The sequence below is a fragment of the Anguilla anguilla genome, chromosome 3 (genome assembly GCF_013347855.1).
Source record: "Anguilla anguilla isolate fAngAng1 chromosome 3, fAngAng1.pri, whole genome shotgun sequence".
NCBI lineage: Eukaryota > Metazoa > Chordata > Actinopteri > Anguilliformes > Anguillidae > Anguilla > Anguilla anguilla.
Genome location: NC_049203.1, coordinates 37,951,670 through 37,978,966, shown reverse-complemented (window position 1 = coordinate 37,978,966; position 27,297 = coordinate 37,951,670). Strand labels below are relative to the sequence as shown.

The window sequence follows — 27,297 nt, the reverse complement described above, 5'->3', positions numbered from 1 at the left end:
CGAAAGTCCTTACTGTCGCTAGCTTCACGATGCTTTCATAAACACAAGCAGGAACAACAGGTCGGAGTTGCATCTTCCTTATTTTCTGCAGGCTGGAGTGCAGCTTGGTTAGTGAATATCCGGACAACATTAACAAGGTAATGTTTTCTATGTTACGTACCCATAATCAGTCAGATAAATGTAGATTAGCGGAATGTGATGGTCTATCCTTGGACATGGCTAATTTATGCGACGTTCATTAATTGCAAAGTTAACTTCTGGCAAGCAATTTTCCGTTTTGTTTTTTGTCATTATCCAAAGCATCCTTATTTTGTATTATTACTGTAGTCGAGTAAAAGTAACTTTAGTGTCTTCTCCTATCAACTAAAACCAAAGGAAATGCAGGTTCTCAAAATACCGTGAAAGGTGTACGTGGATATTATTAATGTCAGCTTGCTTTGCTATCACTTACACCCTCTGTAAACCACTAGCATTATCTACTAGGAAAGTTTCCATGCCGACAAAATCTCAAGACAATTAAGTACCATCAGTGATGCATGCCAAACAAGTAAACAAAAAGCCAATGCCACAAGCTATGATCGTTTTAGAAAAATCGAGGTACCATGTCAGTAAGTGCGAATAAGTGCGAATTAGTTTGTGCTGGGGGAAAAACCTAGGCCTAAATACGAAAAAGCTGATTTGGCAGTGTGTTGCAAAGAAAACCAAATAAGGATTATAATCACCATCATCACCAAGGTGGGAAATTTCGAAGTAAAGTCTACAGCTTGTACTTTGTTTTGTTTACCTTTTGTTTACTTTGTTTTGTTTAAGTTAGCATCTCTAGTGAAATAATGTGTAGGGGGAATTACGTAGCAATGGGATTTCACACATTTTCTGAAAATTATAGCTGGACTCGATTTGGCATAAAACGTCCCAAATGAAAGCGCATCGTTTCACCCGTGTAATGTACCCATCATTGTCCTATCTGTTGCTTTGATTGTCATCTAACTTCCTCCCAAGTGGATGCCTGGAGACTCCCTCTCTGATCCCGACTCTCAGAAGGTTCGTGTTTTGCAGAACCTGTTTTTCCTGAAAAGAAATCTTTGGCATGCGCCAGAGCTCAATTTAAAAGCTCCAAAGTAAAGAAAAGAGAGAGAAAATAACTAATATTACAGTTACTTATTTGGTGGCATAATGCAGCCCTCTAATAATCAGCGAAAAGCAAAGAGAGAAATATGGTGGCACACTCATGGGACTGCGGTCAAACCAGCCGCCACTTCGGAAATCACAGTCAAGCCAGCCGCCCCACGTTATTTCCACCTACATGTACACTTGCGTTATTACGGTAATTAATTGACCAATCCTTCCACAAAACGCGGTTTGCCGTAGCTTTCATTTACTTTACAGTAGTCTAATAATATTAGGGTTTGATTCAGTAAGTGAAATGAAAAAAACACACTATTTATCGTTCTAAACGCCAAATAAATTTCACTGGCTCACCAAGGAGGTTATGACTCGGGAGAATTCACTGTGGAATTTGAATACACAGAGCCTTTATGTCTCGTATTCAGATTTACAAGGTATCATATTCAGCATATTATGAAAAGGAAATCGTCTGTTTCCAATCACTAATTCCACTGAAGAAAGATTCTAGAAGACCCCAGGTAACTGCACAAAAAGGTGCGGAACTTTTCTCTGTGGAATTTCAGAATAAAGGCCCTGTTACTTGGTGGAGGTAATACCTAATTGCTTGATTGCCTCCACCTGCCTGTGGCCCAATATAAGCCCTGCAGTATGAGGCTGGCTGAACTTTGTGAGTTTTGTTTGTTTTAGTTTGTGTTTTAGATTAATAAATGTCTGAGTTTGTGTTTTTAGATCAGTTTCTGTCTTGTTTTTGGTACTTTGGACTCTGTTGTTGCGGCCCTGCGAGCCGGCCGTAACAGGCCTTTTGAAAATATTAAGCACTAAAACACAAGGTTTTCTACTCTGAAAATAATTAAAAGAAAGCTGTCTGTTTACAATCACTATTTCAACTTCAGCTAAATTCTAGAGGACCTCAGGAAGCTGCACAAAAATTTAGTTGAATTAGTGATTGGAAACAGACAGTTTCCTTTTTACATTATTCTGAGTAGAATATTCTTTGATAGTGTATAATATATTTGGAGGGCCTTTATTCTGAAATTCCACAGTGAATTGTTCTGGAACTTTTTGTGAAGCTACCTGTGGTGCTCTAGAATGTGTCAGAAGTGGAATCAGTTATTGGAAACAGACATTTTTCTTTTAATAATTTTTTGAGTAGAACATCTTTTAGTGTATAATATATTTTAAATACTTTTATTCTGAAATTCCACAGTGAATTGTCCTGGAAATTAAGAGCCAGTGAAATTGATTTGGCGTTTAGAACGATAAATAGCGTACCGCGTTTTGTCTATGCATTTTTCAGTTCTCCCAAGTGGAAAAACCTCATTACCACGTGTACGTGCAGGGGAAATAACGTGGCGGCTAACTTAACTGTGATTTCCAAAGTGGCGGCTGGCTTGACCGCAGTCTCATGGGCTCTATGGGCGGGACTATCACGTGCAGGCTTGGCTTGTTGGCGTTGCCACCCGCTAATCATAACTGAGAAATGCATGTGCCAAAAGAAAGCAAAGGCAGAAAAAACTCTTTAAAGCTGCAGTTGACGACTTTCTCAACAGTGCAATGTTGAGAAACCATATTTAAAATCAAAGCACCTGTTGGCCCTGCCCACATATAAAGAGACACACCCATCCCTCCTCCTTCTACACATACCTCGTTGTGAACGCGCTTCAAAATTTCTAGCTACAACTACTCGGCACCCAGGATTACAGACTGGCATAGCTAACGCTACACTAAAAATGTCAGCTCCAAGAGTCCAGGTGAAACTACAGGATCTTTATTTGTTGTTGCAGAGCTTACAAGGAAGGCAATAAATATTTTCAATTTAGTTACCCAGTTTGGTAGCTAATGAAGTGATAGTTAAGTCCACTACTAGTCAGAAAGTCACTCTCCATGATGTTCACGATATCTAACGTTAGCAAAATATATAATTTTTAATACATGTAAATTGTTGAACAAGGCTACCCTGTATGCCAGGCTAACAGTTACCAAATACACCGGGGTGCACAATATGTTGTATCCCTATCAGAGCCCATGCTGGCTTCTGCCTGACAGACAGGTACACTTGATTGACATGAAATGTGGCCAGTGCTGCTGTTCAGAACTTGCATTAAGCATGCCCATTCATTATATAGACATGATTTGTTCTCACTTAAGTGTCCAATATTGCGTGATAGTGACACGATAACTGTGCAAATGCATTTTATATGGAGCATTTTTGGTGGTGACTCGATAAATCTGGTCCATTTTAGGCATGGAATTTTAGCTTTCAATATCGGAAAGATAATTCTGTAAATCTAAAGCTGATGTTTTGTCCAGATAGGATACTGGTCTAATGATTTCACTTTTATGCCAATATAGGTTTCTATACAATTTGTCTTCTATTTTTAGGCTACATCATAGTAAACTTTGTCAATGCATTTTTGTATGGCGCTGAGCAATTGTGGTGGTGACACTATTGTCATGGTCCTGTGTTCCTGTCTGCGTTTTCCCTGTTGGGCCGCCAGATGGCAGCACTTCTGTTTTGTGTCCTGCTCCCCCTGTGTAATTGTTTGATTGTTTCCAATTGTTCCATTAGTGTTTGCTGGTTGTCTCGTTTTCCCTTCCCTCTCTGTGGCCTGATTGTTCATGGTGCCCTCCTGTGTCTCGTCAGTGTCTGTTCTATTTAAGTTTCCCTCTTCCTTGACTCAGGTGCTGGATCCTTGTGGTTATGTCTGGTTTTGTGCGCCCCTACCCATGTACCTGCTCCATGCGTTCCTGCCCATGTTCTGGTTTCCTTGCGTTTTTGGGTTTTCTGGTTTTCTTTGTTCCTGTGTTGTTTTTAAGTTTTCCTTCATTTGTTGAAGGTTGCCCTGCGAGGCTTTTTGTTCCCTTTTGTTCCCTTGTGTAAGTAAAGTCTTTGTTCTTATCATTTGGGAGTTTTGTATTTTTTCCCCCTCTGCGTTTGGGTCCCAACCCCCTACGCATCCTGACAACTATAAATGCTACAAGGAAGGTCGTAAAAGCTACGTTTTTTTTGTCAGTTGGATTTAAAATATATTTTCTCCCAGTTATCCACCAATATGATTGAGGTGTTTAATTTGGGCATCCATTGATAAGCCAAAATAGACAGGACTAGCCATGATGGTGAGAGTTAACAGTAAAAGGAATGAGCAGCCTTTTCTCACTGTAGCAAGGAGAACATGTTTGCATTTAACAAAGAGACAAAATAAGCAGACCATGGCTGCAGAGCTTAACATGAGAAAAGCACAATCTCATGAAAAACATGTGGTTTTCAACATACAAAAAAAACAGTAAAAAATACTCGCACGTAAAAAAGCACTAACTCATTCATTCAAACTGGCAAAATCTAGGCCTGCCATTAAAAGTATTGATATCAAAATGACGCCAAGTTACTGTATTACAAACAATATAGGCTATGTTGCCTCACAGAAATTAAAGAAGCTGTATTCCAAAGCAATGCTACCCAATGTTTCCTAAATTGGTTAAAGTCACTGGCTTCTGTCAGGCAGAAGCAGTAGGGAAAAGGGATGAAAACAAGAATTTGAATTTTAACTAATGCATTTTGAAAATGACATTTGATCTATTAGCATGACCTCAGCAATTGTGATCAATCTATTGGGAACCACTGCAACAGACCAATTAAACCGACAGCCCCTTTCTAACCCGTTTAGCCAATGAGTAGTTACAATGTGCACATTTGTGAATTGGAAAGGCAACAAAGGAGAGAATTTACTATGCACCATCACTCCAATAACACGTGTTTACATGTGTGAACGTACTTCACACATAGTTATACCGCAGTTTCTCCAATTTATGCATATTTGACTAAATTGTAGGCCTTACTCACTACAGAACTGTGGAGCCTTTTTTTTTGTTTTCAAAAACACAGTTTGGTGACAGTTATATTTTAAGTGAGCATAGCTCGCTGATGATTTGGAATAGAAATATATTAATATCACAAGAAACGTGCTTCTCGGTCAAAAATATACAAAATGATGGAGCAGGTCATGTTGTACTTTTCCTAAATGCTTGCTGGATGGCATTTTTCATCGTTAGGATGACAGCAGACTAGTGCTGTGCAATATGGCCTAAAATTGATATAGTAATTTTTATTTTTTACCGAGCGATGATATTTCATGTGACTTGAAATGTTCTTGTGCTTAAAAAAGTTTTTTGGGGGGGAGGGGGGCGGATTAGGGGAGGGTTGCTGAATTAACCCAGACCCAAAAACCCTGCTGTATATTAAAAAAGTAGCCTAGTTGCACAGGGTTTTAATATTTAAATTGATGTAACACTTAACCATATGTTGTTATTGACATTTGTCTTTCAGAGATGTTTCTGTACCTCCTTGGGCTGGTGGCTTTCTTATTCCTGTACCGCTGGTACAGAGAAAGGGACAGAGTTGGAAATGAAAATGACAAATATGTCTACATTACTGGATGCGACTCTGGGTTTGGGAACGCGCTGGCGAAACACCTTGACAAGATGGGCTACCGCGTTATGGCCTCCTGTTTCACCGAGAAGGGCGAGGATGAGCTCAGGAAAGCCTGCTCAGAAAGACTGACCGCCTTCCACTTGGATGTCTCAAATACAGAGAGTGTCAACAAAGCAGCAGAGTTCATAAAGAACCACGTTGGGGAAAAAGGTGAGTTTTCACAATAAATAATTTGTCTTTTATAAACTGGGGTCTTCTGTGACAAAGCATGTTCTGTTGATATATTGAGAGGCAGTAATTGTACAGCAAATGATTGATTCCAGTTAATAGGGAATTCATACAATGAAGGTTTATTCATCTGTTTGGCAGATTTGTACAAACTCTTAATTTTTTATTTAAAGGGGAGCAGACAGCCCAGCCACCTTATGTGCAGTGGAAAGAAGAGAGATCACAGTCTAGAAAGTGCTATTGTGGACAAACAGTCCCGCAGCTTGGGGTAGCCCTTCACACAGTCTCACACGGCCCTCCCCTGCTCATAATTTGAGGGCACTTTCATGAATCACATGTTATTTCTCAATTTAACAAAATAAAGGATATTACTTACTGAGGGGACCCATTTTTCCCTGTGAATAATTAAATTGCCAATCAAATGCACTATTCTTTCTTGGGATCTTCTGATTCTCTTTTTCCCCATTTTGTAAACACTATCTACAGTTTTTAAACTACTACAAAACCCATACTATAGTATCCTACTACATGTGGAGATGGTCAATATTTTGGAGAGTATGCTGTTCAAAATATTAATTATAATAATATAAATTCATTCCAAATATTTTTTCTAATTAAGTTCTTATGGAAAAATTACCCATAAGATGTCATTTGCCCTTGGCTGTAAATCCGCTATTTAGGATTATTTAGTACATGTGATGGTATTTCAGCCAGCAGAAGGCATCTTGCTGGGGCATGCCCCGTAAACATTGAGCACAGAGAGTTTGGTACTTTTCTTTGGCTCTTGTAATTCCTGGATGTGTTCTTGCATACGTGATAGGGTCATTTTGAGTAGGCCATTGATACTTTGATACCATTGATACTTGTGGCTCTTTCTTCCCAGAGATCATTGCCCTAAACATAGCAACCATTATTTACCTTAGTTACTACTGGTGAAACTATGGAGGTATTTGTTTACAGATGTAAGCATTGTATTGTGTAATTTTTCATTAAAAATATTCAATATTGAATTGTACCTTCAAGTGTCAGTCCTCAGGCAAAAAAGCCATATTTTATACCTTTTCTTTAATTGTTTTTTGAAATAAAAGAAGCATAGAACAGTTTACATAGTATTCCTTTTGATATCCCCCCCCCCCCCCACACGCACACATACACATCCCCTTTTCCATAGGACCTTGAAAGGTACACTGTTATGTCTATCAATTTCATGTTCAATACAGAAATCTGCCTAATTCCATAGTGTACAGAATCGTTATTAAAAGTTTGTTGACCAGCCGTTTAGGCCACAAATTACATCACTTCATCAAGTGGCTGAAAGCTATGAGTCAGGTTTATTAGATAAATAATACCATAATTAAATTGTTTTTAAAATGGATGCCCGTATATCCTACTACAGAATTTATAACTGCACATTCACATTTCAACCATGGGCACACATTTTGTTGTGTTACATGCATCAAAATGAATGCAGCCAGGCTCTGATCGTGTCAGCCAGGTCAGGCTTGTGTTATGTGGAATAACTCAGGACTCTTGATACCATGCATGACTCACTGAAGTAAAGAGACATGGCTGAACTGATTTGTGTATGTGTGCGTGCTCCCACAGGTCTGTGGGCTCTGGTGAACAACGCTGGAGTTGCCCTGCCTTCAGCGCCTTTCCAATGGCTGACCATTGAGGACTTTAGGTCGATGCTGGACGTCAATCTGTTTGGGGTTATCGCAGTGACGCTCAGTGTTCTCCCGCTGATTAAAAAAGCGCGGGGCCGGGTGGTGAATGTATCCAGTGTAGCTGGAAGGGTCAGTTGTCATGGTGGACCCTATTCAATTTCCAAGTATGGAGTAGAAGCCTTCAATGATGATCTTAGGTAATAATCCTTCTGTTTTGTTGAACGATTTATACAGCAATTATGTCGACATTCAAAATGTACAGAGGCAAAATGGCATACGCTCAACAGGATCAGAAGTGTCAGTGTAAACCATACTCCCTGCCTATGAGATAATTCATTCCTCTTGATTTTTAGGAGAGAAATGCTTCACTTTGGTGTTAAAGTGCTGTGCATTGAACCTGGGGCATTCAAAACATCTATATTTACTCAGAATGCTGTAGAAAGAAAGAAAAAGGAACTCTGGGACAGACTGCCTCAAGAGATGAAAGAAGAATATGGAAGTTTGTATTTGGATAAAGGCAAGTGACACAAATACAAAAAGCTTGACCGCCATATACGGCACTTCACTGTCATATGCAGCAAAGTTAGAGGCTTTAGCTTAGTGGTGACAGAACGAACCTGTGCTAGTCACTGCTAGCACAGTCCGCTCAAGCCTGCCTGGAAGAGTGGTAAAATTCTGTAACAGCACACATGATCACAAATACATCAGTTCATTGTCACTTTTTTTCACATTGTGTACGTATTGCAGCAAAGTCGTATTCCTCTCCCACCTTCAGCAGGTCGGGGATGTAGACTAGAAGAGCTCCAGGCTGCAGCCTAACTGCCAACTCCCATGGCAACCAAGGCACACAACCACACATTCACCTAAGATATGCATATAGTGAAGAATGTAATATGTCTCTTTGACCAAGGATATTGGTCTGTCGTAATCGAACTGCAGTCATATATGGGAAAAAAGTAGGATTTTCCGATTGGTGAAACCCTATTACCTAGCTGAATATAGGTAGTTAGTCCATATGAGCCGAGAGAAATGGATGAAAATCTTATTTTTCAGCCTTAAGTTACTTTGTAAAATATCAGACCCACAGCAAATTTTCAGGCCATCATGGCCAGCCAGCTAACATTGGCAAACATAACTGAATTTAGTTCACTTTTATGCCAATACAGGTAGCTACTTAACCCAAACGCTGACCAGCCAGCCACTTAGATAGCATTACTGTAGGTTATCCACCAAGGCAACCCTATCTCTCCAGCACTAACCCAGCTGAAAATACCTCTCACTGTAGCCAGTCCAAACACGTTTCCTCTTCTGCTTCTCCTCCTTCTCTTGGGCACATGCATTTCAGATACAGCCCACAGAGAAAAAAGGGCTATGGCCAGAAACGTCTCAAACACTTACTATTTTACTTACTAAATTTACCAGAATAATAAATTGTAGGCAGATCAGCAAGAACTGGGCAGAAGTGCATACAGATACAGATTCCCAGCACATCATAGTAATGACTAAGCATGGTTGTTTTTATAATATTTTCAAGGTGAACATCCTGCATAGTATGCCTTTAATTTTGAAATGTTCCTTGATTTCAACTGCTGCGCTGAACATCTGTGTACATCTTTAAATATTTTTGATACGTTGCTGCACCTGATGATTTCTGTGCCAAGTTTCATGCAAATCTTCAGGGTAATGAAATTTTGCATTCAAGTTGACAGAAGTCCATCTTGCTATCTAAAGTACTTCAGGGTATGAAAAATATTTATTGATTTCATGCAATATCAGCTTTAGTGTTAGGATTTCAATGAATCAGGTTTTTCTTCTTCTTTGTTTTGGGAAATTATTTTTTATTATTAGGGAACTGTGGTTATTTCTGTGTCAGTGTGTGCGTGTGTGTACGCTTGCGCGTGTGTGTGTGTGTGTATGCGTGCGTGTGGGTGTGTTTGAAAATGTGATACAGCCCTTCATATTAGTCACTACTTCAATCTAGTTTATGAAGTTGATCGGAACAGTCTGCTTGGTTGCTCTAATGGGATTCATTTTGAAACTGAGCTTGTTTAGAGTCTATTCTTCTGTCCAATGAAAAGCACATCTGAAAATAAATAAAGTACTAAACTGTCTTCCATCTCACAGTGATGACGAAGCTGAAGAACTTTGAGAAGATGATGAGTACAGACCTGATGAAAGTGGTGAGCTGCATGGAGCATGCCATCTCTGCTGTGCATCCTCGAACCCGGTACTTAGCTGGCTGGGACGCTAAGTTTTTCTGGCTGCCTCTTTCGTACATGCCTACATTTGTTACTGATTACGTGTTCTACAGACTGGCTGTCAAACCAGAGAAAGCAGTTATGTAGCTCACTTGTTCACTGTCTGCTGTTGATGGGGTTAAAATGTGTGGAAAATGTGATGTAAGTGCTCGAAGGGATTGCCCCACTGTGGGACATGCATCTTGCGTGAACCTTCTGCAGAATAAAGAACACTGATTTATATTTACAGTTTCTGCCTCATACTTTTTTCTACCAATTCCTGGAGTCTCACGTGACAGTCATCTTTGGAATTCTGTACAGTCTTGTCAAAAGACTCCAGAATTGTAGTCAACCTTGCGTATATAAATAAATAATGCTGGATGAAATTCACTTTAATAAATGTTTTTTATCCTCAACAATATCAGAAAATGACTCAATACTGACATTAAATATGTCTTATTCTGAAGAAATTGTTTTGCGCCCTCTGTATGCGTGATCACGTGGGAAAATACATTGCAAGGGATCTGAAACCATTCCTCTGTACAGAATCACTCCAGTCCGAGTCCTTGGAATCTCTTGTTCAACTCTCCCATAGATTTTCAATGAGGTTTAGGTCTGGGGACTGGGGTGGTCATTGCATAAGCTTGATTCTGTGGTCAGTTAACCAGTTTTAGCCTCCTGGCTGAAGCAGACCAGATTCTGGTCTAAAATCTCCTGGTACTTGAGGGAGTATATGATGCCATGTATCTTAAGGTTCTTAAGGCTGGTATAAATTTAAGGCTGGTATAAATTTGTCTCATTTAATTTGATTTGTTCTTTGGCCATCCCCATGCTGATGGATGGGTAAGGGAGTTTTGCATGTTTGTCATCTCAAATACAAGACATTTTATTTGTTATTTTACCTCACTTAAAGGTTAGATTTAGCTCATACTTTGAGTGCAAGATCAAGCTGATGAGTAACAATGACATTTTTCATGGCTTTTCTTTTTTTTGATGAACATGGAGGGCTAGAGGGCATTGCTTTGTTGTTTGTCAACTAGAAATTCTCATTACGAAAACAATAACAAGATAATTTCACTGGGCAGTCCTATAACAGCTGTGTTTCAGTAAAAAGAGTGGTAGAAACGGTAAATTTCTCTAAATTTCCCATAGGTATGAGTGTGTGAGTGAACACAGGCAGGAAGAACACAGGCAGACGGAACACAAGGCAGGCAGAACACAAGAACACAAGCAGGTAGATACATAAACGCAGGCAGAAACACAAGCAGGAACACGCTAACACAGGCCAGCAGATACAGATAAGTCAGAAACAAACACAAGGAACCAGCACCCAAGTCAAGGGGACAAAGAACGTAAATAGACAGGGGTAACAAGACTCAGGTGAACTCAAAGAACAATCAAACCAGAAAAGGAGGGAATAACAAGACACAGGTGGGAACAATGAGACACAATCAGACACAATAACAAAATAATTGAAAGCAATAATACAATTAACAGGGGAACGAGCAAGACACAAAACAGAAGTGCCGCCATCTGGCGGCCCAACAAGGAGAAACAGAGACAGAAACACAGAACCATGACACACTGTGTTACTTGTTGTTCTTTACGTTTTACTTGTTGTACTTCACGTTCCTATTGCTTCCGTGATATGCATTTATTATATTATGTGACTTATAAACAACAATCATAATTACAATATGTAAAAGAAAATCTATTTGTTAAGTGAAATCAACACTAAAACTAAGCTTGTGTGGGAAAACTGAACTGAAATTGCAATATTGGTTTTAAAACTAAATGGAAATAGTATTAAAATCGATGAACAGTTGCATTCATTTTAGTTATTTCTTTTAGCCAATTGAGATTTTCTCTGACAAAAAAGAGGAATCTCCCAACCATAAGTATTGAACGCCTTTCCTGCTATGCAAGTGGTTGACCGCAGTGATCACTAGATGGCAACGTGCAGATAATTTCGGGTTTTGTGGCTAAGGAACATGTTTGTTTAGGCACATTTTCGCAAAGAGAAAGACTTTTCTTAATGGAGATAGCCACAAGCTCTTACACTAATCTCACGGATAATGTCGGGGGGTTTGTGATATTACTTCAGTTTCAGTGTATGTTAAGGATATTAGATATGTACAGAAGTTTTTGATGACCAGCTGGCTTTCTCAAGGCCACCATGCCCTTATATTTGCTTTACATATCCTGAAAATATCTGTATGATATTATCTCTGGGCCTATTAAAATTGTTTACTATATATATATATATATATATATATAGTTTTATGTTAATTTAATTTTGTCACTTTAAATGCAGACTGATTCCATGAAAAACAGTACCTAGAACAGTGGGTGTCCAATAATAGTTTATTAATCAGCCAAGTAAGGGCTTTAATAAAGCTAGGTTTGGATAAATGCTATTGCATTCATAGGAGACATGGTTGTCGCAAATTCAGGATCTAGCATCATGCATTAATACTGTACCCTAAGGGTAGGAATCCCTTTATATCTTGGCTTGATAGATATTCACAAACTGAGACTGGTTTTTTCTTTTGCGGTAGAAAATAGAGACTCCCCCCACAGAAACACCAAACAAAACTTGGGTTAACGCAAGAGCTTCCTTCCAGGAAACTTATTTGTATAACCAGTGAGGGAACAGTACACAATTTAAAAAAAAAAAAAAAACATGTTGTAGAGAAAGATTATTCTGAAATTTTTCTATCTTCGCAATGTGTGGCAGTCGTCAGTCCAGGAGGTACAGTCCTGACTTTTATCATGTTCATTTGTCTCAATCCATTAGGCAGTGCTCGTTTCATTGCGCTGGAAAAAAATGTGCTTTTTCTTTGTTTAAAGGAGATGTAGACATTTCTGTTGGAGATTGGAGTTGTCACTTGACTGAGCATGTTGCATCAATGGGGCACATCTGGTTTACATTCTCATTGGACATTCATATGGCCGTTTTTATAAAAACTTGAATGCAATGATTCACACATATTGCCACGTAGAGCAAATTTTTTATATTTTTATTTATATGAAATATTATTTCATGTTTTACCAAAATGCCTTTCTGATGATCAATGGTTATGCAACTTTGTACAGCTTTAGGTTTCATTACAGTTTTATTTTATTTTTTTAAAGGACAGCTGACAAGTCTGCCCTTCTTACGTATTTTTCCCCTTTATTCATACATGGGAAAAGTTTGATTACAGATAGAGAAGGTATCATCACAGAAAGTACAATGGTGGAGAATCAAACCTCATAGGGACATAGGGGGCTATAAAATGCACCACATGGTCTCCAGATACCGCATATTCACATCAAATGGCTGAATATAGGTTGTTTTGTAATATTTATTAATGTCCTATGGAGGAAAGTGTTTTGAATAACTTAAAGTGTATCAGAAAAGTATGTGGTTTATGATGGCTGACTGGAAATATGTTCATTTCAATCTAAGAAAGCAGTTCTCAAATTTGTAACTGATATGAATTACCTTTAAAATAGATAGGTGTAACACTGTGCAACATATGACTTCACAAAAAATAAGTCAGAAAAATCAGGCTCATGTGTTTTTTCAAATATAATGAAAGCATATTTTACATAGACTTACAGACAGAAACAAGTTGGATTTGAGAAGACATGAGGGGAAAAAAGGTTAAGCAACATAATTTGAGGATATGAATGGGATGAAGAATCACTATAGTGTTAGAGAAGAGATTGTTCATGAAGAGTTGAATCGATAAATGAGTATTATAGGGGGCATTGCATTTTACCAGTTGTTGGTGGAGGTGTGGTGAGGGAGTGTGCAGTGGTGAAGGAATGGTGAAGCTGGCGGTATACTCAGTAAGAAGAAAGAACTTCAGGATTGAGAACCACGAGCGAACACATCCATGAACACCATTGTCGGTATACTCAGTGAGAACACAGCACCGTTTAATGTCACTCTACGCTGCTGGGGGTCGCAGAATAATTACGAGGCAGCTATTAACCGGGGCTGGAATCTCGCCCAGACCTGGATGTATAAAGAAAAGGGCTACGCGAGATCACAACACAAAACAAAAAGTTTAAAGTGTTTAAAGTGGCTTTAGTTTATCTTGCTTTGCAAAAGAAGAAAAAAAGGCGAAGGAGATGGTACGTTCGCCCTCTAAATCAGAGTAGGACGGAGAATGGAGAGTTTTGTCTGTACATTCGGCAAATGCAGAGTTTAGACGAGGGGGTCCACTTCTCTTATTTCCGAATGTGTGCTAGGCGTTTTGATGACTTGCTGAAAGGAGTAGTACCATTCATCAAACATGCGGGAACTCACAGAAATCCCATCTCTACAGAAGAGAGATTGGCATTGACTCTTCGTACATTAGCATGTGAAGTCTGCCCTCTGAACTCTCAACCATGACATAACCAATCATGTGATATTTGGACCAATAGCTGAGAGGTGGAGGTCGGAGAACAAGAAAGACATTTTCTTGTAAAAAAAAAATAGGGTGGGTGGCAGGGGTGGTAAGGGACATAAAGCAGACAGGCCACAATGATGGGGAGCGCCTCAGTTTGTTCACATTTAGGTAAAAACATAAGTAGTTTACAATGCATTTTCTATGGTCCTGTTTGCATGCAATACATAGGGACACATGCATCAAGTCTGTCTCTTTAATCGAGTGTCTGTAAATAGCTGCCAAGGTTTGATTCAGCTACTGTGTGTATAAAGGAAATGCAGGAACGCCACCACATGAATATTAACTTTTTATTTCTTTTTATTTATTTATTTTATTGTCATGGGTTTGGGGTGCAGTTCCGTTTTTTGGCCTCCCGGCCTGATTATTACCTTATTGGATGCACCTGTTTCCGATTATTCCTCCCTATGCCGTGTTTTCGGCCACCTGTGTCAGGCAAGGCTATTTAAGACGCTGTCTGACTTTCAGTCCTTGCTTCAGTGTCAACTTATGTTCTCATTGAGCCAGAAGGTAATTCAGAGCCTGTTTAGTAAACATCCTGTTCTCTCGCTTCTCAAGAAGCGTTTCCCCCTTAGAAGGTTTGTATTTCGGTCTGTGTTTCTGGGCTTCGTGCCGGCAGACCGTTAGGGCTTTACCTTTTCATTTTCCTAAGCTGTATCTTAGGTTCTTGGGTATCTCGGTGTTCGACCCCCAAGGTTTCCTTTTTGTTTTGGGTCTGAGCTGCGACTCCGTTACGTTGGGTTTCCCTGGTTTGTACCCCAACTATTTTTCGTTCCTGAGCTGTGCTCAGTGTTTTTGTTTCTTTGTTTCTCACCCTTGTTTTTACAGGTTTTTTTTCTGTTTGGCTGTTTTTTTTTAACTAGCTTGTTATACAGCTGCCCCCAAAGTTGTGTAAATTTCCTCTTTAGAAAGGCCACAGGTTAGGGCGGTCCGTTGCATTTGTCGTCCTCTGGTAAGGTCAACCAGGAGACTGGCCTGATGTAGATGTGACCCCTGACACCTTTGCGGTCCAAACATGTCCATCTGCTTCAGGCAAGACTTCGGGATTTTTTGTTCAACCCAAAAATCATTTGTATTTTTATTCAGACAAAAACCGGAAGTGGAGCTTAACCCAAAGCTGTGTAAAATGCCAGAAATTCCAGATTTTTACCATTATAATCACTGGCACTGCTATTGTTGAGTTATGAAAGCCAGTTGTGATTTTACATGGACAACAATAAAGCAATTGAACAACAGATTTAAAAAAAGCTTTAAAGCATTGTTTAACAAAGAATTAGCTTTGTGTTATGTAACCATAAAAGGCTTTTATGACACGTAGGTAAACAAACAGTCAAATCAAGTTTCAAACATAGGTAAATGTTTTATAAATCAAAACATAGTTACTCATCCTTACACTGAACTGCAGAGTTTGAACTGCATGAACTCCACCACCACCCCAACATGAGGGACACTGAAGTCAATTATGAGCTGAAAAAAATTATTTTATAATTCAAAACATACTTACCCATCTTCATTATAAAGTACATGTGATGTCTGTAAGACATAAGTTGTATTTTGTAACTACTGCCTTGAAATACCTTTGTATTGAATTGTACTGTTTGTTTAAACTGTTTGATAAAGTTAGTTTAAATGCATCACTTCCTGTTAGCCAGACCAGGAAGTGAAAGTATTTTTGTCAGTATTAGACTATGGTGATGAAATTTATATGCATGCATCTTCATCTCTGTTGAAAAAACTGGATGTAGTCTATCATGCTGCCCTGCGGTTTGTAACTTGTGCAAGTGTACATACGCACCATTGTAACTTATATGAAATGGTTCAATGGACTTCATTGTATTCAAGGAGAAAAACCCATATGTTAATTTTTATTTTTAAAGCTTTACTGGGTAAACTACCGCAGTACATATCCGGCTTACTGAAATATTACTCCAGTAGCCATAACACTAGACCCTCAGAGAAAATTCTCCTCATGGTCCCAAGTATTCGAACAGAACTGGGTAAATCAGCCTTTTCCTTTCATGCCCCGCATGTCTGGAATGAGTTACAAGGCATTTTTAATCTAAAATCCTTACCCTCTCTTGACATGTATAAAGATATGTTAAAATCTGTTTTTACTGAACAATGTTATTGCTTTTAGCAACAAGTGCCTTTTAGCTCCTGATCCTTGTATGTCTGTTTTTTATTATATATTTTTCTTTTTTCTTTTTTTATTTTCTTTGGTATGTTTTTAATATGAAACTTTTATTTCCCTGCTGCCATCTTGACCAGGACTCCCTGGCAGAAGAGATATTGTATCTCAATGGGACCTTCCTGGTTAAATAAAGGATATTTTAAAAAGCCACATGTACACAGCGGTGAATCAGTAAATGGATCCATTCGCTTCTACACACAAAGACTGATGAATGAATGTCGTAAGTCGATGTATTTCATTATTTACATGTTAAAGTTCATATATTAAGGGTTATTTGATGAAAAATGCATTTAATAAGCTAAGATTAAAAATGTTGTGTTTACAAATATATATACAAGGTAGTTCATGCTTCTGCAATGCTAATACCAGTACAATGCTAAGTTTGTAAAGAAAAACAACACAAGACTTAGTGAATTTTCCTTTTCTGTATTTTTATTATCCTGCAGTTTTCACTCCATGTCACTGTGAACGAGTTACCAGTAAACGTTTCTTCAGCTACAACAACAACTCTTTCTTCATTTTGAGTGGAGTTTACCTTCGTGTTTAGTCTGCGGTTCTTACACCCTTACGAGAACCCTAAAGTACAGTATGCCATGAACTCATGAAATAAAAACTACAGAATGTAAGGCTAACGTGTTTTGTTGTTTTTTGTTTGTTAATATTTTCCCCTTCATTATTGTAGCCACACTTTACCTTATGTTTGATTTGCATATGTAACATGGTTAATAATGATTACACTTGCCATTGTACCAGAGGTGTATGTGTGTATTTTGGGTCTAGTGTTCTGTCACTTTAAAATACTTGTGTAGTTGCCTTTAAGGGAATGACGCACGTTACGTTCTTCCCAGTTTAACTTGCCCAGGCAAGCGGTAGGTGACGTTTTAACATTGTGCCAATTATTTTAAGAGATTGTTCATATTTGTTCACAATTATATTGTTATATCAATGCATATGTACATATTTAAAGGAGTTTAAATATGGACAAAGGCTTTTGTGCATTTGTAGATTTGTATATCCACTATATCTGTTCTACGAACTGCGACGAACGGCATGTAGGCTATGTTGCTAGCTAAGTTAGCCACTTACCAGGCCGCGTGTGTGTGTGGTAACATGAGTATTTCTACATTTTTAGATCACCATTGCTGAAGATACATGTTGAGAACAGTCCAGTGATCGCACTGTTTGTTATCAGAATAAATCAGCTCAACTGGGAATCCTGGTTTGTGGTACTTTTACACAACACAACGCAAGATCACGCCTGTTACACATACACGTGGATGAATGAAATAAAACATCAAAAAGCTTCCCTGGGTGGCATACATCTTCAGCTATTATGCTCTTACTCAAATTTCCCCAAGTTGTATTTTGTGAAGACAAGCTCCTGCACATGAGATGGCAGTGGCGTCAGACGTATCCAGCATTATAGCATCAATTTATGTACCAGTAATGACCTAATTTGATAAAGATTATGAAAGCATATATTGCAAAACTATTTTATTGAAATAAAGGACATAACTCAATTTGAGTTGTAACCCCTGCTATGGACCTCTTTTTTGATGAGTCTAAAATAAAAAGTTTGTATTTATAAATTATAGCGGTGTTGTTATATACGGGCTACGGGAAAAGGTATCAAAAGGCATATTACAGAAACATTTCTTCGGTCATAACGAGTTCAGCACATCTCTCCCTCCCTTCTCTTTGGAGAGACGTTTTTCTTATTCAAAGTCTCAGTTTCAGAGAAAACCTGAAAATATGTCAGTGGCGTTATCTCTGCGGAGTTCTAAGCCAATCATTTCCATCACAGTGCCCACCCTCAAGATGATTGCAGTGGATGAATTTCAGGTATGACAGGTTTGGCCACTGCAATCACAGTGCAATCACATCAGCTGTGGCCTATTATCCTAATTATGGGCTCTATAGGAGGCCTGCATCCCAGGCCTAGAGGAGAAGCATTTGGGAGCTGGGGAATGCAAGTTGTGGTGGGTGTGTGCACCAGTTTTTTTTTTTTTCTTTTCTAATTTTTGTTCCCCTTTCTCTTTGATGTTTTAGTTGCCAGATTGGCTACTCTTTTGTTCTTGAAGGTTCCCATTCCATTGTTTTGGTGTTTTGGATGAATAAATGACAATAAGCATATATATATATATATATATATATATATATATATATATATATATATAAACACTTGTTGAGAATATAGTGAAGGATGACTCATCTGACCATATCACCATATCACATCTCTGTAGACCAGTGGCTATGGTTTTTGCACCACTGAAATGTGCATTCATCTTAGTAATGAGGGGTTTATGCACTGCAACCCAACTATATTATCCCTCTCTATGTTGTCAATGGACTGTTCTTGCTGACAGTCTGATCACATCCAGCATTGACATTCGCAGTCACCTGAGGAAAAGTTGCTCTTCTGTTTCTCTTTACATAATTATTCTCTACGTAGGCATGTATAGTAAGCTCCACAATGTTTGGGACAAAGACATACTTTTCTTGATGCTGTACTCTGTTCCTTTTATTTACATTTTGGTTTCACCATGTATGCATTACTGCACTTTCTATAGGCTACATGCCCCCCTATTTCAGGGCACCATCATGTCTGGGACATATAAGGAGTATGTAGGTAGTGTAGAAAATTCAGTCATTTGACTAAAACGCACAACTCGCAGTTTCTCTGTTTTCTGTCTGATTGATGGATTTCAACAAGATTAAAAATAATTACCACTCAGGTCTCCATTCTCTCCGTGTCTCTGCGCAGCTTCTTCCTTTTATAATAGCCATAGCTAACATGATTTCGTGCAGTCTCATCTGTATTCCGTTAGCATTGTAGTTGGCGTACAATTCATAGATTTTTTTCTTGTGCATTAAGAAATCAACGAGATCAAAAATATTACAGTTAATTATGAGGTCGTGTTGACATGTTTACATTTCTTGTGTTGTTGGCATGATGGTATAGGGTCTCCGTGCAGCTTCCCTATAATAGATTTGTGCCTGACCCCGCGCTCAACACTGTAGTATCTCCCTTTCCTTCACCCTCCAGGTAATCATTCCATGGGCAGAAAAATAAATAAATAAATAAACACTCACGGAAAAGTAGCGAACTGTGAGAACAAATAGTGTTTGTTATTGGCTCCGTTCTCTACATGAGTAGTATTTTGTCTGCACATGCAAGTTATTAACAGTTCTCTTTTATCCTTCACAGGCTCTTATAGTACTTTCTTACCCTTTATTAAAAGACAGTGAAACAGTTGTGTTTTTGATTTTCATTTTAAATTCTAATTTTAGTCAACGCAGTAGGCAATTAAATAGTTAACGTTAACAATATTGAAATAATAGTTCTAATCTTTGTTGATACGGATGGTACAGTGCAGTCAGTGCCACAAATTTTGTACGGCTTCCGTTTGGTTTTGTCGCTACTAAAAACAAACTGAAAATTAAGTTAATTAACGCTGACCATCCTAGCCAATCGCTGTCTAATACGTCAAAACCCTGGTGCACGGGCTGCTTCATAAACACAAGCTGGAACAGGTCGGAGTTGCATCTTCCTCATTTTCTGCAGGCTGGAGTGCAGATTGGTTAGCGAATGTCCGGACAACATTAACAAGGTAAAAATGTGCTGTGTTACGTAGGCTACCTATAATCAGTCAGATAAATGCAGATTAGCGGAATGCGGTCTATACTTGGACATGGATTTAAGCGAAGTGGTCGACGTTCATTAATTGCAATAAGTTAAAATCAGGCAAGAAATTTTCCGTTTTAGTTTTTGTCATTATGCAAAGCATCCTCATTTTGTATTGTTATTTTAGTCGAGTAAAAGTAACTTCAGTGTCTAAAACCAAAGAAAATGCAGGTTCTCAAAATGCCGTGAAAGCTGTAGCCTACATGGATATTGTTAATGTCAGCTTGCTTTGTTATCACGTACACCCTCTGTAAATCACTAGCATTATCTACTAGGAAAGTTGCAGTGGCCAACAAACAAAAAGCCAGTGCCACAAGCTATGATAGTTTTAGAAAAATCGAGATAGCCTACCATGTCCAACGTAAATCAGTGCGAATTAGTTTGTGCTGGGGGAAAAACCTAAATACGAAAAAGCTGACTTGGCAATGTGTGTTGCAAAGAAAACCAAATAAGGATTATAATTACCGTTATAATTACCATCACCAAGGTGGGAAATTTCGAAGTAAAAACTACAACTTGTAGCCTACTTTGTTTTGTTTACTGTACCAAGGTTAAAGAGCAATAGCATCTCCAGTGAAATAATGTGTAGGGGGAATTACGTACCAGTGGGATTTCGTACATTTTCTGAAAATTGAACAATTATAGCTGGACTCGATTTCCCTTCAAACGTCCCAAATGAAAGTGCATGGTTTCTCCTGCGTAATGTACCCATCATATTGTCCTATCTGTTGCTTTGATTGTCATCTAACTTCATCCCAAGTGGATGCCTGGAGACTCCCTCTCTGATCCGGACTCTCAGAAGGTTCGTGTTTTGCAGATCCTGTCTTTCCTGAAAAGAAATCTTTGGCATGCGCCAGAGCTCAATTTAAAAGCTCCAAAGTAAAGAAAGGAGAGAGAAAATAACTAATATTACAGTTACTTATTTGGTGGCATAATGCAGCCCTCTAATAATCAGCGAAAAGCAAAGAGAGAAATATGGTGGCACACTCAGGGGCTCTGTGGGCGGGTCTATCGCGTGCAGGGATGCTTGGCTTGTTGCCATTGCCACCCGCTAATCATAACTGAGAAATGCATGTGCCAAAAGAAAGCAAAGGCAGAAAAAACTCTTTAAAGCTGCAGTTGACGGCTTTCTCAACAGTGCAATGTTGAGAAACCGTATTGAAAATACAAGCACCTGTTGGCCCTGCCACATATAGAGACACACCCCAACCCCTCGATCCTCCTCCTCCACATACCTCGTCGTGAACGCGCTTCAAAATTTCTAGCTACAACTACTCGGCACGCAGGATTACAGACTGTCATAGCTAACGCTACACTTAAAAATGTCAGCTCCAAGAGTCCAGGTGAAACTTCAGAATTTTTATTTGTTGTTGCAGAGCTAACGAAAAAGTTACTCTCCATGATGTTCACGATATCTAACGTTAGAAAAATATATTTTTAATACATGTAAATTGTTGCACGAGGCTACCCTGTATGCCAGGCTAACAGTTACCCAATACATCAGGGGGCACAATGTTCGATCACTATCAGGGCCCATGCTGGTAGATCACGTGTCATTAAAAAAAAAAAAAAAAAACCGCTTTAGTTAAAATTCAGATTCTTCTCGTTTTCTTATCCCTATGGCTTCTGCCTGACAGACAGGTACACTTGATTGACATGAAATGTGGCCAGTGCTGCTGTTCAGAACTTACATTAAGCATGCCCTTTCATTATATAGACATGATTGTGCACTAAAAGTTCTCACGTAAGTGTCCAATATTGCGTGATAGTAACACTAACTGTGCAAATGCATATTGAGCAGAGCAGTTGTGATGGTGACTCGATAAATCTGGTCAATTTTAGGCAGAGAAATTCGCTTTAAATATCGGAAAGGTAATTGTTACTCTAAAGCTGGGATTTTGTCCAGATATGATGCTGGTCTAATGATTTCACTTTTATGCCAATACAGGTTTCTATACAATTTCTTATGTTTAGGCTGCATCATAGTAAACTTTGCCAATGCATTTTTGTATGGCGCTGAGCAATTGTGGTGGTGACACTATAAATGCTACAAGGAAGGTCGTAAAAGCTACGTTTTTTTTGTCAGTTGGATTTAAAATATATTTCTCCCAGTTATCCACCAATATGATTGAGGTGTTTAATTTGGGCATCCATTGATAAGCCAAAATAGACAGGACTAGCCATGATGGTGAGAGTTAACAGTAACAGGAATGAGTAGCCTTTTCTCACTGTAGCAAGGAGAACATGTTTGCATTTAACAAAGTGACAAAAATAAGCAGACTATGGCTGCAGAGCTTAACTTGAGAAAAGCACAATCTCATGAAAAACATGTGGTTTTCAACGTACAAAAATGCCAAGTAAAAAATACTCACACATAAAAAGCACTGTATAACTCATTCATTCAAACTGGCAAAATCTAGGCCTGCCATTAAAAGTATTGATATCAAAATGATGCCAAGTTACTGTACTATAAACAGTGTAGGCTATGTTGCCTCACAGAAATTAAAGAAGCTGTATTCCAAAGCAATGCTACTCAATGTTTCCTAAATTGGTTAAAGTCACTGGCTTCTGTCAGGCAGAAGCAGTAGGGAAAAGGGATGAAAACAAGAAGAATTAGAATTTTAACTAATGCATTTTAAAAATGACATTTGATCTATCAGCATGACCTCAGCGATCATGATTAATCTATTGGGAACCACTGCAATAGACCAATTAAACAGACAGTCCCTTTCTAACCCATTGTCTAAATGTGTAGTTACAATGCGCACATTTGTGAATTGGAAAGGCAAAAAAAGGAGAGGTCATGTTGTACTTTTCCTAAATGCTTGCTGGATGGCATTTTTCATCGTTAGGATGACAGCAGACTAGTGCTGGGCAATATGGCCTAAAATTGATATAGTAATTTTTATTTTTTACCGAGTGATGATATTTCATGTGACTTGAAATGTTCTTGTGCTTAAAGTTTTTTGGGGGGGAGGGGGGCGGATTAGGGGAATTAACCCAGACCCAAAAACCCTGCTTTATATTTAAAAAGTAGTTGCACAGGGTTTTAATATTTAAATTGATGTAACACTTGACCATATGTTGTTATTGATATTTGTCTTTCAGAGATGTTCCTGTACCTCCTTGGGCTGGTGGCTTTCTTATTCCTGTACCGCTGGTACAGAGAAAGGGACAGAGTTGGAAATGAAAATGACAAATATGTCTACATTACTGGATGCGACTCTGGGTTTGGGAACGCGCTGGCGAAACACCTTGACAAGATGGGCTACCGCGTTATCGCCTCCTGTTTCACCGAGAAGGGCGAGGATGAGCTCAGGAAAGCCTGCTCAGAAAGACTGACCGCCTTCCACTTGGATGTCTCAAATACAGAGAGTGTCAACAAAGCAGCAGAGTTCATAAAGAACCACGTTGGGGAAAAAGGTGAGTTTTCACAATAAATAATTTGTCTTTTATAAACTGGGGTCTTCTGTGACAAAGCATGTTCTGTTGATATATTGAGAGGCAGTAATTGTACAGCAAATGATTGATTCCAATTAATAGGGAATTCATACAATGAAGGTTTATTCATCTGTTTGGCAGATTTGTACAAACTCTTTATTTTTTATTTAAATGGGAGCAGACAGCCCAGCCACCTTATGTGCAGTGGAAAGAAGAGAGATCACAGTACAGAAAGTGCTATTGTGGACAAACAGTCCCCGAGCTTGGGGTAGCCCATCACACAATCTCACACGGCCCTCCCCTGCTCATAATTTGAGGGCACTTTCATGAATTAGCTACATGTTATTTCACAATTTAACAAAATACTCAGATCAAAGGATCTTACTTACCGAGTGGACCCATTTTTCCCTATGAATAATTAAATTGCCAATCAAAAGCACTTCTTTCCTGGGGTCTTCTGATTCTCTTTTCCCCATTTTGTAAACACTATCTACAGTTTTTAAACTACTACAAAACCCATACTATAGTATCCTACTACATGTGGAGATGGTCAATATTTTGGAGAGTATGCTGTTCAAAATATTAATTATAATAATTAGAAAAAATATTTGGAATGAATTTATATTAAGTTCTTATGGAAAAATTACCCATAAGATGTCATTTGCCCTTGGCTGTAAATCCGCTATTTAGGATTATTTAGTACATGTGATGGCATTTCAGCCAGCAGGAGGCATCTTGCTGGGGCATGCCCCGTAAACATTGAGCACAGAGAGTTTGGTACTTTTCTTTGGCTCTTGTAATTCCTGGATGTGTTCTTGCATACTTGATAGGGTCATTTTGAGTAGGCCATTGCTACTTTGATACCATTGATACTTGTAGGTCTTTCTTCCCAGAGGTCATTGCCCTAAACATAGCAACCATTATTTACCTTAATTACTACTGGTGAAACTATGGAGGTATTTGTTTACAGATGTAAGCATTGTATTGTGTAATTTTTCATTAAAAATTTTCAATATTGAATTGTACCTTCAAGTGTCAGTCCTCAGGCAAAAAACGCCATATTTAATACATTTTTTTAATTGTTTTTTGAAATAAAAGAAGCATAGAACAGTTTACATAGTATTCCCTTTGATTAGCCCCCCCCCCCCCCCCCCCCCCCCACACGCACACATACACATCCCCTTTTCCATAGGACCTTGAAAGGTACACTGTTATGTCTATCAGTTTCATGTTCAATATAGAAATCCGCCTAATTCCATAGTGTACAGAATTGTTATTAAAAGTTTGTTGACCAGCTGTTTAGGCCACAAATTACATCACTTCATCAAGTGGCTGAAAGCTATGAGTCAGGTTTATTAGATAAATAATACCATAATTCAATTGTTTTTAAAATGGATGCCTGTGTATCCTACTACAGAATTTATAACTATACATTCACATTTCTCCCATGGGCACACATTTTGTTGTGTTGCATGCATCAAAATGAATGTAGCCAGGCTCTGATCAAGCGCATGTTATGTGGAATGACTCAGGACTCTTGATACCATGCATGACTCACTGAAGTAAAGAGACATGGCTGAACTGATTTGTGTACGTGTGCGTGCTCCCACAGGTCTGTGGGCTCTGGTGAACAACGCTGGAGTTGCCCTGCCTTTAACGCATTTCCAATGGCTGACCATTGAGGACTTTAGGTCGATGCTGGACGTCAATCTGTTTGGGGTTATCGCAGTGACGCTCAGCGTTCTCCCGCTGATTAAAAAAGCGCGGGGCCGGGTGGTGAATATGTCCAGTGTAGCTGGAAGGGTCAGTTGTCATGGTGGACCCTATTCAATTTCCAAGTATGGAGTAGAAGCCTTCAATGATGATCTTAGGTAATTATCCTTCTGTTTTGTTGAACGACTTATACAGCAATTATGTCGACATTCAAAATGTACAGAGGCAAAATGGCATACGCTCAACAGGATCAGAAGTGTCAGTGTAAACCATACTGCCTGCATATGAGAATTTTTCCTCTTGATTTTTAGGAGAGAAATGCTTCACTTTGGTGTTAAAGTGCTGTGCATTGAACCTGGGGCATTCAAAACATCTATATTTACTCTGAATGCTGTAGAAAGAAAGCATAAGGAACTCTGGGACAGACTGCCTCAAGAGATGAAAGAAGAATATGGAAGTTTGTATTTGGATAAAGGCAAGTGACACAAATATACAAAAAGCTTGACCGCCATATACGGCACTTCACTGTTATATGCAGCAAAGTTAGAGGGTAGCTAGCTTCAGCTTAGTGGTGACAGAACGAACCTGTGCTAGTCACTGCTAGCACCGTCAGCTCAAGCCTGCCTGGAAGAGTGGTAAAATTCTGTAACAGCACACATGATCACAAATACATCAGTTCATTGTCACTTTTTTTCACATTGTGTACGTATTGCAGCAAAGTCGTATGCCTCTCCCACCTTCAGCAGGTCGGGGATGTAGTTAGTCTGTATGAGCCAAGAGAAGTGGATGAAAATCTTATTTTTCAGCCTTAAGTTACTTTGTAAAATATCAGACCCACAGCAAATTTTCAGGCCATCATGGCCAGCCAGCTAACATTGGCAAACATAACTGAATTTAGTTAGCCAATACAGGTAGCAACCTAACTTAAACGCTGACCAGCCAGCCACTTAGATAGCATTACTGTAGGTTATCCACCAAGGCAACCCTATCTCTCCAGCACTAACCCAGCTGAAAATACCTCTCACTGTAGTCAGTCCATACACGTTTCCTCTTCTGCTTCTCCTCCTCCTCTTGGGCACATGCATTTCAGATACAGCCCACAGAGAGAAAAGGGCCATGCCCAGAGACGTCTCAAACGCTCACTATTTTACTTACTAAATTTACCAGAATAATAAATTGTAGGCAGATAAGCAAGAACTGGGCAGAAGTGCATACAGACACAGATTTCCAGCATGTCATAGTAATGACTAAACATGGTTGTTTTTATAATATTTTCAAGGTGAACATCCTGCATAGTATGCCTTTAATTTTGAAATGTTCCCTGATTCAACTGCTGGACTGAACATCTGTGTACATCTTTAAATATTTTTGATACATTGCTGCACCTGATGATGTGCCAAGTTTCATGCAAATCTTCAGGGTAATGAAATTTTACATTCAAATTGACAGAATTCCATCTTGCTATCTAAAGTTACTTCAGGGTATGAAAAATATTTATTGATTTCATGCAATATCAGCTTTAGTGTTATGTTAGGATTTCAATGAATCAGGTTTTTCTTCTTTGTTTTGGGAAATTATTTTGATTATTGTGTGTGTGTGTGTATGTGTGAGAGAGAGAGACAGCCCTTCGTATTAGTAACTACTTCAATCTAGTTTATGAAGTTGATCGGAACAGTCCGCTTGGATGCTCTAATGGGATTCATTTTGAAACTGAGTCTATTGTGTAGAGTCTATTCTTCTGTCCAATGAAAAGCACATCTGAAAATAAAGTACTAATCTGTCTTCCATCTCAGCGATGACGAAGCTGAAGAAGTTCGAGAAGACGATGAGTACAGACCTGATGAAAGTGGTGAGCTGCATGGAGCATGCCATCTCTGCTGTGCATCCTCGAACCCGGTACTCAGCTGGCTGGCGCGCTAAGTTTTTCTGGCTGCCTCTATCTTACATGCCTACATTCATTGCTGATTACGTGTTCTACAGACTGGCTGTCAAACCAGAGAAAGCAGTTATGTAGCTCACTTGTTCACTGTCTGCTGTTGATGGGGTTAAAATGTGATGTAAAGTGCTCGAAGGGATTGCCCCACTGTGGGACATGCATCTTGCGTGAACCTTCTGCAGAATAAACAACACTGATTTATA

General features: G+C 38.9%; 2 protein-coding genes across 4 annotated transcripts; both read left to right on the top strand.

Annotated features, from left to right (window-relative positions):
• Window positions 1-9,929, top strand: LOC118223856 (retinol dehydrogenase 7-like). Of its 2 annotated transcripts, none has more exons than XM_035410864.1 (5): window positions 1-137; window positions 5,450-5,764; window positions 7,388-7,646; window positions 7,803-7,966; window positions 9,574-9,929. In XM_035410864.1, the coding sequence occupies exons 2-5, from the start codon at window positions 5,452-5,454 to the stop codon at window positions 9,792-9,794; spliced, it is 957 nt and encodes a 318-aa protein (XP_035266755.1). In that variant the 5' UTR covers window positions 1-137; window positions 5,450-5,451; the 3' UTR covers window positions 9,795-9,929. The 2 variants fall into 2 exon arrangements, with proteins under 2 accessions (XP_035266755.1, XP_035266756.1); XM_035410865.1 differs by lacking the exon at window positions 1-137 and adding an exon at window positions 714-735.
• LOC118223855 (retinol dehydrogenase 7-like) lies at window positions 28-27,297 on the top strand. 2 transcript variants are annotated; one of them, XM_035410863.1, is made up of 5 exons: window positions 28-137; window positions 23,113-23,427; window positions 25,058-25,316; window positions 25,470-25,633; window positions 26,952-27,297. In XM_035410863.1, exons 2-5 carry the CDS (start codon window positions 23,115-23,117, stop codon window positions 27,170-27,172), a joined length of 957 nt encoding a protein of 318 aa, XP_035266754.1. In that variant the 5' UTR covers window positions 28-137; window positions 23,113-23,114; the 3' UTR covers window positions 27,173-27,297. The 2 variants fall into 2 exon arrangements, with proteins under 2 accessions (XP_035266754.1, XP_035266753.1); XM_035410862.1 differs by lacking the exon at window positions 28-137 and adding an exon at window positions 19,795-19,930.